The sequence below is a fragment of the Triturus cristatus genome, chromosome 4_2, assembly GCF_964204655.1.
Source record: "Triturus cristatus chromosome 4_2, aTriCri1.1, whole genome shotgun sequence".
Taxonomy (NCBI): domain Eukaryota; kingdom Metazoa; phylum Chordata; class Amphibia; order Caudata; family Salamandridae; genus Triturus; species Triturus cristatus.
The window spans coordinates 688,206,198-688,224,295 of record NC_140586.1 but is presented as its reverse complement, the minus strand read 5'-3'; the positions used below and the strand labels follow the sequence as shown (position 1 = coordinate 688,224,295).

The 18,098-nt window shown below is 46.0% G+C and overlaps 1 protein-coding gene across 6 annotated transcripts in view; it reads right to left on the bottom strand.

The window, feature by feature from the left end:
• FYB2 (FYN binding protein 2) overlaps positions 1–18,098 on the bottom strand; it is a 438,738-nt gene that overhangs the window by 49,136 nt on the left and 371,504 nt on the right. For all 6 annotated transcript variants that reach the window (XM_085602511.1, XM_085602512.1, XM_085602507.1 and 3 more), the window contains exons 14-15: positions 3,617–3,779; positions 3,467–3,500 (exon numbers count right to left, since the gene is read on the bottom strand). In XM_085602511.1, the coding sequence (XP_085458637.1) occupies positions 3,467–3,500; positions 3,617–3,779 (197 nt within the window). The remainder of the gene's footprint in view (positions 1–3,466; positions 3,501–3,616; positions 3,780–18,098) is intronic.

The following is an 18,098-nucleotide window of genomic DNA, read 5'->3' as shown; positions in this document are numbered from 1 at the left end:
GTATCTTGATACCGGTCAGGTTTTCTCAAATTATCCCTATTCCTGAGGTTGTACCTCCTTTCAGAGGGCTCCTTTTACGGAGACCTACTTCGGGATTGAGAACTCTTCTCTTTGAAATGCTGTTTGCTATCTTCCCACTTCTTTTTAGAAGAGGTAGGAGTGTTTTTAGGAAAGACCTTATCAGGACTTTCAGACAGTTGTCGTTTAACTGTATATTTCTATTAGCTTTTGTATGTTATTAAGTAATTCCTCGTCCGACATTGATTCAATGTCAGGGTCAGGTGTGTAGCCGGCTAAAATCAGCCATGTTGGTCCTGGTCTACCTAGTGGACCGAGCCTGGTAATGTGATTGTAATGTTTTAGGGCGCCTTTAAACCAGAGATCATGCTCCTGGTATGTGAGTGGAATTTCAATATCCTCAAAGGAATAGATTCCTCAGGTGGTTCATCTTCTTTGTAGAAGTGAAACGGTTTAGTTACTCGTTTTGATTCTGGGAATACTATCCATGAATAGAATACCTCTGTCTGGTGAGATTCATGTGCCTCTATCACAAAAACTGCTCTACCACCTCTTGGTGTTAGGCCATGTTTTATAAATTTTAGAGTGATGGCTCTCCTTAAATTTGGAGCGATGATTTTCGCATTTTCATCGGTATCATTAAAACCTGTATAATGAAAAAGTACCGCGACATCGTTGGGTACAGCTCCACCAGTATCGGTGTGTGTGCTGTTTTCGGTCATTGTTTAATGAAAGTTTCAGAGTAAGTTTCAAGGGAACAAAGATAAGGTGCACAATATTTTGGAACACTGTATCCTTCAACGTTGAACAAACCAAACAGCTAATACATAGGATTTTTGTCCTACTGAGCTATGGCGGATATTATCCCTAACCACTCCACATGTCTTATGGAGTATTATGAGTAGAGGGTCTCTGAGAAAAGCACGACTGAGTTACTTCAGTATCTAGCATTAAATTAGTGCCTTACCAAAGCGTTGGGCGCCATGTAGTGTAGTTCCTGTATCCCTGATAGGCTCTGTGCATTGGAATAATATACACTATAGTTTTGACATAGGACTGAGGTCAGTATTTCTCTATCGAGTACATTAAACTTAATTACTTGTGTGTGCCAGCTAACTCAGAGGTTACTAGAAACTTCTCGAATATACAAGAAGGGATTAGTTTCTGACAACCGCATAAACATGACAACTTTGTTTCCCTTAGAGTCTGAACAATCTCAGAACCGTGGAAACAATAGATAACAGTTTCACTCAGTCAATCGTGCATGCTTCGTTTCTACAGAGTTGCATAGAAATAGAGAAATGGGCGTTTCAATAAAAATGGTTAGTTGAACAATCTTATTTCTCGTGCAAGAGATATGAACTGCTACAATCGTAAGACAGGCTGCGAAGTACAATATGTACAGAGTTAGAGGTAAGATAAAATAATACTGCAATAGCATGGTTTGTAGCTATGACTATATTAATTAAAATACATACATAAATAACACAGGCTAAAATGTGAATACTCATCTGATGCTTCTAAATTGTTCTACCCCCGTGTACCTAATCTAAGTGTAGTACGAGGTAAGAAGTAGGTGCTGTTTTCTAAAGTATAGCTAGCTATAGTTTTAGTTTTGCCAAGAGTTGCCAAAAGTTTCTCTAAGTTCTAGTCTGCTCCATACCTTAGAATGTGGGAGGTTGGAATATCTTTCCGGGACTCGATATCTAACACCCTGCAAGAGGAGTCAAACACTGGAGCTGGATTCTCTGCAAGGAGGATGACAGCGTCTGGTCAGTGCATCAGGCTGGAACTCGATCTCCTTCTGAACTTGCCGTGGCAAACCACAAGTAGGCAGGAACCGTGGTTTGCCAGGGCAACCGTGGTTTGCCAGGGCAAGTGCAGGTATATTTATACCTTGAAGGTGTTTAGGAATGCCTGTATTGACATAAAAGTCGGGCATCGGAACATCATGAATGAACCCCTAAGGAATAGATGTTCATGCATAATAATGAGTTCTTGGAGAAATCAATATCCAAGCAAGGGAAATTCCTAAAGGCTTAAGAGTCTGGTTTTCCAAGAACTCGTTATGACGTGGATTGACGGATGTAGGAGACCATGCTGTATTTGGTTAGCATGGACAATGCCTAAATAAGGGCTGGATTTTCTATGCCTAAATAAGGGCAATATGTATTGTACCTATATAAGGGCATAAATCGGGAAACCTATATCGGAATCTAAATCTACACACAACAGGAGCAGTGCTCTCACAAATGAACGAAGAGGGCCTATACCTGTTTGTAGTCTTCCTTAGCAGGAGACTAATCCCAAGGAAAAAAAGGTGAAGTTCCATAGAGCAAGAAGCTTTTGCGTGGTCTGGGCACTGGAAAAGCAAAGAACCTACCTGCTTGGGATTCACTTCCTAGTTCAGACAGACCACAGGCCCCTCAGGTGGTTAATGCAAACGAGGGGTGAGAATCTAAAACTGTTAATGTAGTCCATCTCCCTACAGGGCATGGACTTTACGGTAGAACAATGCCCTGGCACAGAACAGGCCAACATTGATGGTCTGTCCAGGTTCTTTCGCCTTAGTGAAGAGAACTCGCAGGAGGGAGGGTAGTTCTCCCTACTTTCAGCTGGAGGGGACATTTGTTAGGCATGGCATCTTTTAGCGTGTTTCCTCAGTCATTTTGCTTTTAATATCATTTTATCTTTCTGTGACTGACTCTGACCAGTGGGGCGACACTCCTCCGTCATTACAGAGGAGCCATCCCTGCTCAGACCCAAAGAGATCGGCACCACTTTCTTCCTGATCCTTGCCGGTGCAACATCATGCAACTGTACACATGGATCGACAGCCTTTCTGTTTGCACAAGGATAGGGTGCTTGCAACATAAGGAATAAAGTGCACAGTGGATTGCACAGGGAAAGACCAGCATTAACCACTTTACAGTGACTTAGACTATTACATTACTGCCTTTAGCTAAACTTACTCACAATGTTCAGTTTGAAATGATACATGCAGGAACCATTTTGATCCCTTTAGCATTTAAATAATTTAAATTAAACTAGTGCAATAGGTGTTTAAAACAATATCGTATTTCCCACCCTCTTTTATAATAATAGTTAACTTGGTTTGGCAAAGCTTTAAAACCAATAAACGTTGTACAGTAGATGAATTACAGAATTTACATCTATTTCACAAATGACATAATAGTACCTTTTAGCCGTATTTACATTAATATCTGCTTGGTCAAGCATGAAATATTTGTTAATTCACATTCACGAGACTTATTTGCATGCTACATAATAAGAGTACCAAATCTATCCCTTAGTGGCATTAGAGTATTACAATTTTTCAGCTAGAAATCAGTGATGTCATACTCCCACTCAAATAATCTGCGTCTAATTCCAAAATGGAAATATTTGACGTGAAAGAGGAGTATAGATTTTGGACATGTCCACTTACTTGAAGTTCAAATTCTCCACCAACACATAACCATCTGAAGAGAAGAACAAAAAAAAAAAATTAGGTCTACCTTTAGCCAGGCGTGCAGCTTGCATTTAATTATCCCGGATAAAGAAGCATATCATTTTAGATATGCATCACACCACTTACATTTGCCTTCGGAATTCCGACAGATGACCACATTTTCATCTGTTATATCAATAATATCCACCTCTTCTCCGGGTGTGATGGGCAAGTCACGCTTCCCTGATTTCCCAATATTGGCAGAAGGATCTACAACAGCGGTGTTGATGACTTCGATCACTTTAGTATACTAAAATAAAACACAGTTCGTCATTGGCTACTGCTCTCTCGATTTAAAAATCCCTAACCAGGAAATCAATAATATGATCTAAATCGACTCCCGTGAGTTTGAGGCATCCAACATTCCTGAAAGGTGAAATGGATGGACAAACTATTCTATGTAAAACCAAACCTCAGGGTTACTGGCTTCTTCTTTTAATCCAGAAGGCATGCACACACTACCAAGAGCATTCCTAAACATTTATCACTGCTGAAAATAAAATGCACACTTTTTGTTTTATAACATACATTAAGATCAATCCAATATTTAATTCTGCTGCTTTATATTCTTGTACTTTAAACGTTTCATACATTATACTCACACATTTTACAACAATAAATTAAATAAATAATAGCTAAAGTGATGCCCAGCCACAACAGGGATATAATATACAAACTAGGGTAGCTGAACGACCTTAGCTTTCCCACCAGTTACCACACACATAAAATCACTGGACATCCTCACAAATGACTTAATACAAAACAATAACTATTCGTTTGTTTCCCTGCAATGTCTTCCTGGTTGCAAGCAATATCTTTGAGATAAAAATAAGGAGCCACGCTTTGAGTAAGTATGAGTACAAATGAGAGAAAGCAAGTAGTTTGATAATTGAATGTATTTTGAGTGAATGAGTGCGCAAGAATACAGGAGTGGAATTGAGTGGCCTGGCTCTAGGGGACGAACGATGGGTCACTGGCTGAGAAGCCCGTAAGTGCCATGACATGGCTTGAAGAGCCACCCCCAGAGCCACCAATTTACAATCACAGCCCCCCCAAAGTTAAATTATATCCTATTCAGCTGCTGTTGCTTGCCTACAGTACCAACACAGACGCGAAACGACCTAAAACGTGAAGTGTCTTCCCAGACAGCCTTTTCAGGTCTGGCTAGAGACAGCAGAGCCTTTGGGAACACAACAAAATAAACATAATAAAAAACAACGTAGAATATGTACAGAAACTGATTTTGCATAACCCCTCTTCAACCAATGATTGATTGACAATGACAATCATATTTTGGCACAATCACACTTTTACCTGTTTAGCAGGTGAGATCTGTCTGGGTCTGTAGTTCAGAAGGGCCGCCAGGCAAACTCTTTTTCATTTTAATGGACATTTTAGATAAGCTCAAGAGTTACCAAGCAAAGAGGAGTTGCAGAACCAGCTGTTGATGCACGAGCTATGGCAGGCAAGTAATAACATGCAATGCAGCCTTGAAACTGAAATCAGAAAACAGCACCAACACCACCAAACAGTTAACTAGGAGCAGAGCTGGCCTTATTTCAGAGCGCGTCCTCAGTGAAACTAAATTTCGGGCTCCATCCCACCAGTGTCTTAACAAAGGCCCCCACAGCGCAGGGGCCTGAATTCCATGGGGGCTCCCCTCAGCACAGCGTGAGTGCTCCGGAGTATGTCCGTAGCGGGGCCCATCCATGTTCTTTGCAGGGCGGCTCCCTCAAGTTTTTTTACACCACTGCCTCCCACTCGCCCTTTTTAATTGTCTATGTATTGATAATTTAAGAGAAGTGGGATGAATGGGAGAGGTTAAGATTAAGGAGAGCCATGACAAGAAAAACAAACATCAAGTTGAAGTTGAAAGAGTTTTGTAAAGCGCTCTAATACCAAGCGGTTTCTTGGCGCTGCAGAAGGGAACTGAGAAACTGAGGAAGGAAGGGGGGGGGGGGGAGGGATTAAGAGGGATAAGCAGAGGAAAAAAGATAAGTTTTCAGCATTGGCAAAGCCAAATGGTCTGTCCTTGCCCCAGAATTTTTGTCCAATAAGTGTTTCCTGGGCTATAATTTATTATTAGTTTACCACTCCAAGAAAATAAAACCTCGACAAACTGTGAATGGTAAACTAATGATAACATGCAACAAACACCATTCTAGGGTGGACTTTGTATGTGTGCATGTATACACATACAGTCATCTCGGAACTCTAAGATGCATGCTGATGCATGCACACACGTGCAGGTGTCTATCTGAAAATCTTCTTTGTCAAAGCATAAAAAGAATTGCAAGATGGTTTTGCATGCATATGTATGTACAGATGTATGCAACCATCATTGAGTGGCTTTGTTAATACTTTAATACAAGAAACACCATTCAAAAATGGCTACTCACATCAGCGCTCATACGGGATGCAGCTTACTGCTAGGGTTAACATGTGGTCTGGCAGCAGTGTGGAAGGAGGTGCCAGTCCCATGTAAAAGTAACAATAAAGAAAGAAAAGAAAAAACACAATCATTGCACCACCATGCCAGGCTCTAAAGGGGACTTTTGCTGGAAAGAAGTGCATAGGAAAAATTTCATCATTCACAGTGAGGGGACTCAGTGGCTGAAATGAACTGAACCACTGCACTATGCTCTACATTGTGGTGGGTGGTAGCAAAATATGAATGACAATTTGAAAGACCAATGGAAGATGTCCGCTGAACAGCAGGCCCCATAAGTTTGTTTATTATATAAAATGTTTTTTGGTTTTTTTTAAGTGAATAGTCTGGTAAGACATCTAAAGCTTTCTCAAAGGCCAGAGCTGAAACTGCTCAGAACCTGAACATATTCACATCCTTTTAGTGGGTGGTGAGTGCGCCCAGAGATATGTACACCAGAGGTTACTTTATTCAGTGTAATTAAAAATCTCATAGAAATTATGTAACAAGGAGGCATGAAAACCGCAGGAAATTCTAAGAGATATACAGCCTATGGCTGACTGGCTTTCAGAAAAAAGAAATGTAATTGGTGTAAAGAAATTGCATGGCCAGTGTTAGAAATGGGGGTCTCTAGTTGGCAGAGGTAGGTACCTTTTTCCAAATAAGGACCCTTGCTTCTAGTCAGGGAAAGGGGGATACACACGTTAGATAACCGCTGGACACCCCCTTGGTAGCTAGGCACGAACAGACAGGCTTATCCCAAAGGCAATGTGTAAAGTATTTGTACCAATACTCACAGTAACACACTGAAAACACCACAAATGGACATCACACCATTTTAGAAAAATAAAATATCTTTATCTAAACTAAACAAGACCAAAACGACAAAAATTCAACATACAGATACTCAGTAAATGTCTTTAAATGGATGGATATCACGACGTCCGGACAGCACAAATCCAAAGTACGGCAACATCCGCGAGGATCGCGGCGTCAGGTGTAGAGTCACACAGACCCCCAAACAACAGTAACTTGGAAAATGAAGTCGGTGACATTGCACGGCGTCGAAGATGGCCGATGTCAGTTCCGGTGATGATGGGCAGTCAGCAAGTTTCACGAGTCACCCTCAGCGGTTATCGGCGCCGTAATAACAAGATGCAGGCGCTGGCGAAGACGGAGTCGATGCGAGCACTGGCATCAGTCACGGCCGATCACTGCCGGCATCGGCAGGTGTCGTAGGGCATCAGAGCTGTGGAGCAGGCCAGGTGCTGCGTCGTTCACTTCATGAGCGGCTCCTCGGGCCAGGTCGCGGCGTCACAGCGGCAGCGTAGACTGCTTCATAAAAAGGATTTCTTTCTTCTCTTGAGTTTCTTCCAGCTCCCAACATTAGTAGCAACCTCCAGAGGCCCACACACAGTTACAGGCACCTCCTGGCAGGTCAGAACTCCCAGCTAGGAAGTTCAGGGGAGCTTGGGGTGAAGTCCTTTTGTTCCTGGGACTTCAAAACAGGAGTCCAGCTCTTCTTGAGACCCTGGAGAGTTCATTTAAGCAGGGGACACAGCAAAGTCCTTTATGAAGTGGGGGACACAGGAAAGGCCTTCTCCTTTCTTTGGCAGAAACAGCAACTACACGCCAACCCCAGACACACAGCAAGGGCAGTACTTCTCCTCAGTTTCTCCAGCTCTTCTCCTCAGCAAAGGTTCCTCTTGATTCCTGCAATATTCGAAAGTTCAGGGGTTTTCGGTCTAGTAATTATACCCCAAAATGTCTTTGATCCCTTTGTGCAAGGGGCTCTGAGCCCAGTCCAAACCAGTTCTGGGGGCACACTGCCAGAGCACAATAAAATCCTTTGTCAGTGTGAGCCTTGGTTTCAGACGCACCAAACGGGGGCAGAACCAGCATTGTGGATGGCAGGTACAGCCCTATTCAGGTACAGGTGCTACTCCTCCCACCACTTCAAATGCAGATTGGACCCATTCAGCCTAGTGCTGACTCGCCCAGACTCCTGGAGACACGCCAGCCTCTGTAACTCCAAAGCCAGACAGTCAATCCACAAACAGGCAGAGGCACACAAAAAGGTTGAACAAGAAAATAGCCACTTAATAAAAGTGCCATTTTCAAAGGCAGAATTTAAAAGCCATCCTTACTGAAAGATGTGTTATTAAATTCTGAGTTCAGGGATACCAGACTCCAATTTTCCATCTTACTCCTATGGGAAGATATGCTTGTAAAATGTTACAGAGCATTCCCGATTCTGTCCTATTGGCTAGATAGCCTTTCAATAGTGAAAAACTAAATTGGCAGTCTTTCACTATCAGGACATGTAACACACCTACCTTTCACATACACTGCACCCTGCCCAGGGGGGTACCTTGGGCCTACTATAGGGGTGTCCTATGTGGAAGGAAAGGGAAGGGAAGGGTAAGGCCTGGCAAGTGGGTGCAGCACTTGCCAGGTCGACATTAACGAACTGCACGCAGGCACTGCGGTGGCAGGCCTGAGATCTTTTCAGGGCTACTCATGTGGGTGGCCCAATCAGCGCTGCAAGTCTATGAGTAGCATTTGATTCAACAGCCCTGGCACACTTAGTGCACTTTACTAGGGACCTTCTGGTAAAACAAATATGTCTATCAGGGAGAACCAATTACAATATCAATTTACGCAGGGAGCACTTGCACTTTGACAATGATCAGCAGTGGCAAAGTGCCAAAAGCATATAAAACACAGGAGGTAAAGGCAAAAAGTCAGGGAAAACCACGTCAAGGATGCCAAGCCTAACACGTGTCCTCTCCAGCTGACCAGTGGGGAGAACTACCCACCGTCTTGGGAGTTCTCATCACTAAGGCGGGAGAATCTGGACAGACCATCAGCATTGGCATGTTCTGAACCAGGGCGGTGTTCCACCGTAAAGACCATTCCCTGTAAGGAGACTGACCACCTCAACAGTTTTGGGTTCTCACTCCTCATCTGCATCAACCATCTGAGGGGCCTGTGGTCTGTCTGAACCCAGAAGTGAGTCCCAAACAAGTAGGGCCTTAGCTTCTTCAGTGCCCAGACCACAGCAAAATCTTCCCTTTCAATTGCAGTCCACCTCTGTTCCCTGGGAAGTAGCCTCCTACTTATGAAAGCTACAGGTTGGTCCAAGCCCTCATTGTTCAATTGTGAGAGTACTGCTCCCACACCATGCTCTGAAGCATCTGTCTGCACAACAAATTATTTGGAGAAATCAGGCGCCTTGAACTCGGATGCCGTGCACATGGCAGATTTCAGGGCATCAAACGCAGCATGTCAGGTGCCAGTCCATATCACCTTCCTGGACTGCTTCCTTGAAGTCAGCACCGTCAAGAGGGGGCAACAATGGTGCCATATCCCTTGAAAAACCGTCTAATACCCAGTGAGATCTAAAAAGGCTCTCACCTTTGTCTGGATCTTGGGGGGCTCCCAAGCCAGAATGGTATCAATCTTCGCCTGTAGTGGTGCCACCTGGCCGCTCCCTACCTGGTGTCCAAAGTACATCACAGATCCCTGCCTTATCTGGCTCTTACTTGCCTTGATAGTGAGGCCTGCCCTTTGCAGAGCCTTCAACACTTTGCAGAGGTGTTGCAAATGTTTCTCCCAACTGGAGCTGAACACAGCAATGTCATCCAGATAAGCAGCGCTGAATTCCTCCAGCCAGGATGGTACTTGGTTGACCAGTCTCTGGAAGGTGGCTGGGGTGTTTTTCAACCCAAAGGGCATAACACAGAACTGGTAGTGTCCCTCAGGTGTAGAAAACGCTGACCTCTCTTTGGCCCCATCAGTTAAGGCAATCTGCCAGTACCAAGATGTTCAATCAAACGTACTGATGTACCGGGCAGCGCCTAACCGATCCACAAGCTCATCAGCTCTGGGGATGGGGTGTGCATCAGTCTTGGTGACTGCATTGAGCCCACGGTAGTCCACGCAAAACCGGAGTTCTGGAGTGGCACCGGGAGCAGCAGCTTTTGGCACCAAGACCACTGGGCCAGCCCAGGGGCTGATGGAGGGCTCTACGACCCCGAACGCCAACATCTTGGAAACTTCTTCCTTGATGCTGGCCCTGACCTTGTCAGCTACCCTGTAAAATTTCTGCTTCACAGGTAGACTGTCCCCAGTGTCCATATCATGGACACACCAATTGGTGACTCCTGGTGTCAGGGAGAACAGGGAGGCGAACTGTCGCAGCACCTGGCGACAGTCCCTTTGCTGTTCTGGAGTCAGGGTAGGAGAGAGGTTTACCCCATCCACTGACCCATCTTGTTCCTTCGCTGACAGGAGGTCAGGAAGAGGCTCACTCTCCTCCTCCATTCCATCATCTGTAGCAAGATGCATAGTTACGTCAGACCTTTCAAAGTGTGGCTTTAGGCGGTTCACATGAAGGACCCTTAAAGGGTTCCTGGGAGTCTGCAAGTCAACCAGATAGGTTACCTCACTCTTGCACCCCACCACCTCATATGGACCAGTCCACTTGTCTTGGAGCACACAAGGCTCCACTGGTGCCATCACCCACACTTTCTGCCCAGGTTAAAATTCTACTAGAGTGGAATTCTGGTCGTACCAGCTTTTCATTTCTTCCTGGCTAGCTTCTAGGTTCACCTGAGCGAGCTTCCTGAAGCATTGAGTCTGGTTCCTGAAGGCCAGCACATAGCTGAACACATCTTGTGGGGTCTTACCAGGAGTTCTCTCCCAACCCTCCTTCACCAGACTCAGAGGTCTTCTCACAGGGTGACTGTACAGTAGTTCAAAGGAACTGAAACCTAAGGACTTCTGGGGTGACTCCATGTAGGCAAACAGCAGGCATGGCAAAAAGACACCCCACTTCAGTCTCATGGGTTCTGCAAGACCCTTGATCATGCCCTTCAGGGATCGGTTGAATCTCTCATCCAACCCATTCCCTTGAGGATGGTAAGCAGTGGTGAACTTGTAAGTTACACCGCTCTCCTCCCACAAAGACATCATGTACTTCGAAATGAAGTTTGTATCACGGTCAGAGACCACCTCTCTGGGGAACCCCATACAGGTAAAGATCCCCATCAATGCATGGCCCACCACAAGGGCTGTGATTGTCCGGAGAGGGACAGCTTCCGGGTACTGGGTGGCATGGTCCACCAAGACAAACTTGTTGCCTAAGGCTGTCTTGGGTTCCAGTGCCCCCACAATATCCATGCCCACCCGCTTGAAAGGGGTGCTCACCACAGGAAAGGGTTGGAGGGGAGCCTTACACTTCCCTCAACTCTTGCCACTTGCCTGAGAAGTTGGACAAGATCTGCAATGGGTACCAACGTTCCTTCTCATTTGGGGCCAGTAGAAGTAGTTGACAAGCCTCTGATAGGCCTTGTCGCACCCCAAATGTCCTGCTAGAGGAACATCATAAGTCAGGCTCAGTAGGAAGGTCATGAAACGCTTGGGTACCACTAGCATACGGGCTGCACTGGGCTCAGCGACCTTAGGCTCACTATATAGTAATCCATCTTCCCAGTAAATCAGATGTGATCTGGACTGATCACCTGCTGCCTGGTCTGCAGCCTGTTGCCGCATACCAACAAGAGAAGGGCACTCCATCTGCTCTTTGCAGAACTCCTCCCTGGAGGGACTCCCTTCCTGCTGCCAATGGGTCAGCTCGGGCAGGTCTCCCAGTTCGGCTACTTGTTCCGCTGTACGTTCCAGGGCATCCCTCTCAGGTTCTGCCTCCTCGTGGACCATGGGAACTTTGGGGGCTGGTTTCCAATGCCCCATGCCACTGTTTCAGGCTCCAGGTCCTCTTGATTACCCCTACTGGCTGCCATTGACCGAGTGGTCACACAGACCCACTCAGGAAGACTCAACATCTCTAAATGAGCCTGGCGTTCCACCAGGTCATTTTCAAGCAGACAGTCTACAGGCATGGATCGACTAACAACGACTTCAAGGAACCGGAGACCCCCCCCACTCAAATGGGAACTAGCGCCAACTTACATATGCACTCAGAGTTGTCCACTGCAACTACAGGGTGAAGTACATTGGGAATAACCTGCTCTTCAGACACCCATTGACACCTGACAGATGTCACACTGGCTCCTGTGTCTCTCAGAGACTCCACCCTCCTCCCATTGATGGTTACCCACTGCCTTAGTGTTCTCAGGCAGATAGGATTCCTGGACCATCTCTCGGTCTCCTAATGAGACAAGGGTCATAACTGCTTGCTCCCCCCCTTCACTAGGAACCAATTCCTCCCCCAGCGCTACACTCACTAATCCCAGTGACGGAGCACCAGTGGGTGCTGGGGGTGCGTTGGGGCACTTGAGATCTTTAGCAATATGGCCCACCTGACCACAAGAGTAACACTTGAAGGGACCCCGGTTGTCGGGCTTGCCCCTCGGGGGCCAGGACATCTTAGGCTTGGGGGGCTGGGTCTCCTTACCCTGGGAACTTTTTTGGGGCCCTTTACATAACTCCTTTTGGTTACCCTTGTCCCCCCCCCACTCTTCTGCTGGGGACCCTGCCCACCTTTGGCTGTTGTACATACAATCCCCTTTTGGACCCTGGTGCTAGTCCAGCGGTCCGCCTCCTTAGCAAGCTCACTGGGATCAGTTAGCTTACTGTCCAATAGATGCTGGCGCAGCTCTGGAACACACAGACTACTCGAGTGCTCCCAACTAATTAAGTGGCACAGTCCCTTGTAATCAGTTACCTTGATGCCCTTCATCCAACCTTCCAGTGCACGCGTATACATGTTCACACATTCAACCCAAGTACTTGAATCAAGTTTCTTGAAGTACCTGAACTTCTTTCTGTACTGCTTGGTGATGAGCCCATACCTGAGGCATAAGGCCTCCTTCATGTTAGGATAGGTCAGGGTATCCGCCTGTTCTAAAGGGGACAGGATGGCCCTCCCTGCGGCCTCAAAGTGCTTCCACAGGCCCACCCCCCAGTTCTTCTCAGGAACCTCATTCATTCTTAAGGCTATCTCATACGCCATAAACCATGCATAAATATCACCACCCTTCTGGTAATTGTGCATTAAGTCCTTGTGAACGTATACCTTACCCCCTTGCACTGGCTGTACGCTGCCACCGTTTGAACTGGCCTCCACTTGCTTGGTCTTAATGTCCAGTTCTCTCATGCTCAACTCATGAGCCAAAAGCAATTTCTTCTCTTCCAAGGGACGAGCATTCGTGCTCTCCTCTGCCATCTTATCTTTCACCATTTCCAATTGCTTCATTGGGAGCCTCATGACTTCTAGCTCATGATCTCTGACCCTCTGGTTTTCCTCCAGCTCCTCTGGGGAAAAGCTCTTAGCGGAATGGTGACTGCCAGCCCTGGAGGCTGCTCGGGACACAGGCAGATCCTGTTACCTGAAACCGTCTCCTTGTTCATCCTCGTCCACTTCTGCATTCTCTGTCTCCTCAGCCTCGTTGGTTTCCCACCAGGCCTTTAAGGCCTTCTGCAGCTCATCCTTCTTAGCGCTGCTCCTATTGAGACATCCAAAACATTTGCAAGATTGCTTAAGTTGATCTACTTTGTAGGAATACAAATCCTCAATGTGAAACTCCAATTGTACCTTCTCACTTGCTGCTTTACCATTTGAGACATGATGCGTGGATGACTCAAGGGTCAGATCAAAAATAGAACCAAAACAAAACTAGTATGTGGTTGCGTAGAGGTCTGCACTAATCTAGTGATGTACACCAATTACTGTGGATCAAGTACAAATACAGGTTCAAATCCTCACCGCTGACCACCAATGTTAGAAATGGGGGTCTCTAGTTGGCAGAGGTAGGTAGCTTTGTCCAAATAGGGACCCTTGCTTCTAGTCAGGGAAATGAGGATACACGCTTTAGATGACCCCTGCTCTACCCCTTGGTAGCTTGGCACGAGCATACAGGCTTATCCCAAAGGCAATCTGTAAAGTATTTGTACCAACACTCACAGTAACAGTGAAAACCCCACAAATGGACACCACACCAGTTTAGAAAAATAAAGTACCTTTATCTAAACTAAACAAGACCAAAATGACAAAAATCCAACATACAGATACTCAGTAAATGTCTTCAAAAAGGATATAGCAAAAATAAGCTTGTAGAAATCAAATAGCACCAACTGGGGCTATCACGATGTCAGGACAGCACAAAATCGTGGAGTCACACAGACCCCCAAACAGTACCTCGGAAAATGAAGTCGGTGACGTTGCACGTCGTCGAAGATGGCCGATGTTGGCTCCGGTGATGATGAAACATCGGCAAGTTTCACGAGTAAACCTCTGCAGTTATCAGCGCCCTGATAACAAGATGCAGGCGCTGGCGTCGGTCACAGCCGATCACTTCTGGCGTGAGAGCTGCGGAGCAGGCCGGGCGCTGCATCGTTCACTTCACGAACGGCTCCTTGGGCCACGGTGCAGGTCACGGCGTCACAGCGGCAGTGGCAGATACAGAATGTCTTCCTTCTCTTGAGTTTCTACCAGCTCCCAACAGCAGTAACAACCTCCGGAGGCCCACACAGTTACAGGCACCTCCTGGCAGGTCAGAACTCCCAGCCAGGAAGTTCAGGGGAGCTGGGGGGAAGCCCTTATGTTCCTGTGACTTCAAAACAGGAGGCCAGCTCTTCTTCAGGCCCTTGGAGACTTCCTTTAAACAGGGGACACAAAAAAGTCCTTCTTCAAGTAGGGGACACAGCACACAGCAAAGTCCTTCTCTTTTCTTTGGCAGAAACAGCAACTGCACGCCAACCCCAGACACACTGCAAGGGCAGTACTTCTCCTCAGTTTCTTCAGCTCATCTCCTCACCAAAGGTTCCTCTTGATTCCAGCAATACTCTAAAGTTCAGGGATTTTAGGTCTAGTACTTATACCCCAAAATGTCTTTGATCCCTTTGTGCAAGGGGCTCTGAGCCCAGTCCAAACCAGTTCTCTGGGCACTCTGCCAGTGCACAACAAAATCCTTTGTCAGTGTGCGCCTTGGTTGCAGACGCACCACAGGGGGGCGGAGCCAGCATTGTGGATGGCAGGTACAGCCCAATTCAAGTACAGGTGCAACTCCTCCCACCACGCCAAATGCAGATCGGACCCATTCAGCCTAGTTCTGACCTCACCCAGACTCCTGGAGCCATCCCAGCCTCTGTAACTCCACAACCAGACAATCAATCCACAAACAGGCACACAAAAAGGTTGAACAAGAAAATAGCCACTTTCTAAAAGGGCTATTTTAAAAGGCAGAATTTAAAAAAACATCCTTACTGAAAGATGTGTTATTAAATTCTGAGTTCAGGGATACCAGACTCCATATTTCTGTCTTACTCCTATGGGAAGATATGCTTGTAAAATGTTACAGAGACTTCCCCATTCTGTCCTATGGGCACAATAGCTTTTCAATAGTGAAAAACGAAATTGGCAGTATTTCACTATCAGGACATGTTACACACACCAGTACATGTCCTACCTTTCACATACACTGCACCCTGCCCAGGGGCTACCTTGGGCCTACTATAGGGGTGTCCTATGTGCAAGGAAAGGGAAGGGTAGTGCCTGGCAAGTGGGTGCACTTGCCAGGTCAACATTGCAGAAAACAAACTGCGCGCATGCACTTCAGTGGCAGGCCCATGACCTCTTTTTAGGGCTACTCATGTGGGTGGCACAATCAGCGCTGCACACCCACTAGTAGCATTTGATTCACCAGCCCTGACACACTCAGTGCACTTTACTAGGGACTTACTGGTAAAACAAATATGCCGATCAGGGAGAACCAATTTACGCAGGGAGCACTTGCACTTTGACACTGATCAGCAGTGGCAAAGTGCCAAAAGTATATAAACCAGCAAAAACGAAATCCAGCACAGCATCAAAAACCCAGGAGGTAGAGGCAAAAAGTCAGGGAAAACCACGCCAAGGATGACAGATCTAACAGCTAGTCACTATAGGGACACTTTAATTTGATATATAGGGAATATGCTCCCAAAACTGTGCAAACGGTGAGAATAATTTGGGCATTCACAGGTGTCATACGTTCTGTGAATGGAACAAATAAAGACGTTAGGGAAGCCTTAGTTATTGTGGCTGTTTTTTTAAAAATAAACACCCAGTATCAAAGCGCTCGTAGGCCACCTCAACAGGCTCCTTAAGCCCCACCTGCAAAGTGTATGTACAGTAGCAGCTTTGAGGGGGTAACGCTCACACCCTCGCAGGACCACCCGAGAGCTGGTTTGGACAGTCAGTCAAACAGGAAACCGTCACCAGGAATCTCCTCTTTGTGTCCCGTGCTGATTGCATTAATGTTAGATCTTAAAAGAACGCAGCACAACATGCCGAAACATGTATGTACACAGTCAGTCTGCGGACGATCCTCACGATAAGCGAGCAAGCTAATCATTGTTAAACTGTATACAGCATATTCCAGAATGAAGATGTGATCAATAGAAATCGAGCAATAGGACGGTCATGTTTAATATTGCAGTGGATAAGGGCTGGTAAATAGAATTGGTGGTGCTTTGCAAAGTCAGCACAGGAAAGGATCTTTCATACCGGATAGGCTTAGGTGAGAACAGTTCCCGAGTGAGTAAAAGAACGGGTGCTTCAAAATTTAAAGGTGCACCGACCCGGAGTAAAAAAAAAAATAGGAGTGGGATTGGTTTCCTAAAACACGGTGTCGGTGGGTACAATTGACAGAGCTCTGTGTAGCAACACAACATGGAGCACTAGCTTCTTGTACTAGGAAAACCGGAAGTAAAGCAAAACGATTAAGATTATAGAGGAGGCGGGGCGACGCTAGTTTGCTCATCTGATCTCGAGAACCAGGCTCCACTCCCGGCCTCGGCTCGCAGCAAATCACTCAATTGCCTTTATTCCTTAAAAACATGTGTAACTCGTCTGATTGTCCTCTGAAACACAATACTTCCCTCTGGGCAAGCTTGCCCTATTCCAAATTGCAAGAACACACTGCTGACATACACACGATGAGCAGTATAACAAACAAGTCAGTTGAGCGGTCATAGACGGCTATTTATGAGTGGGGTGTGGCGTTTGACCTGCATCTGATTTAGCCCCTGGCTAAAAAAGTAAACGCTGTGAATGGCAAAAAATATTAAACATATCTGAAAAAAACATATAGTCCCAGTTATAATGGCACGGGATTGCACAACTTTTTAGTGATTAATGAGTAATGTGCACAAGCAAAATGCCCTCACTCAGAGAGAGCAGAACCAGTGGCTAAAGTGGGCGGAGCTGGTATCTCAGCTGTATGCTGTTGTGGGTGGAACCTAAAAGTAAATGACAATTTAACAAAGGGCTGAAGAGGGCTGATAAAAAGACCATGTATGTAGAATATATTATATTTTTATTTGAAACAATACTCTGGCAAGACAATTAAAGCGGTCTCAAAGTCCAGACCTAAAAAGCAGAAAAGGAACCAGCAGCCTACAGGAAGTGATTAAACGCACTTATCTTGGGCCCAAGGCGGCGTAGGGAGACTGCTGCACATGGGTGTCCTGAGCATAGGCCCAGCTCGCACATGCTAAAGGCCACAACTGCCTGCAGGTACCGGAAATATTAGAGGAACGCTAGCGCTAGAACCAGTCAGTAATATGTCGACAGAGAATATGCAAAGAAGGGCTTGCAACCAGGTGCATGCCTCTCTCTAATCAGAGACCACACATAGGCGCACCAATACACTCTTCCCCAAGATCTCAATGTAACATTCAAGGGGCCATCAGCAGTCAGGGAGGCGGGGACTGGAGGACTTCGATCTGACCTGTGAGAAAGGACCGCCACACGGAGATTCCGGACACCCTTCGTCCTCCACTTGAGAAGAGCTTTCCCACTGAAACTGCATAACAATCTTTTGCTATCCTGTGCCCTTCAAACAATACAAAATGTCAGGAGGTTTCTCTCGTTTTAGTTGTTGCTTTTTGAAATACATTATTTTCGCCCAAATTGCTTTTATAGTAGTCATTGAACAACAATGATTACACCATTATGCGCTAGAATAATAAACGTTAGCTTCCTGGCCTTTCAAAAACATTTCTTTGAAAAGACACCTCAGCAACGTCATAAAGAAGCACCGAGTAGGCTAATGGCTCTAGGTTTAAGGGACACACACACACCCACACACACCTTGTACTGTGTAGCCTGCAGCAAGCCACCGCAACACTAGGGAC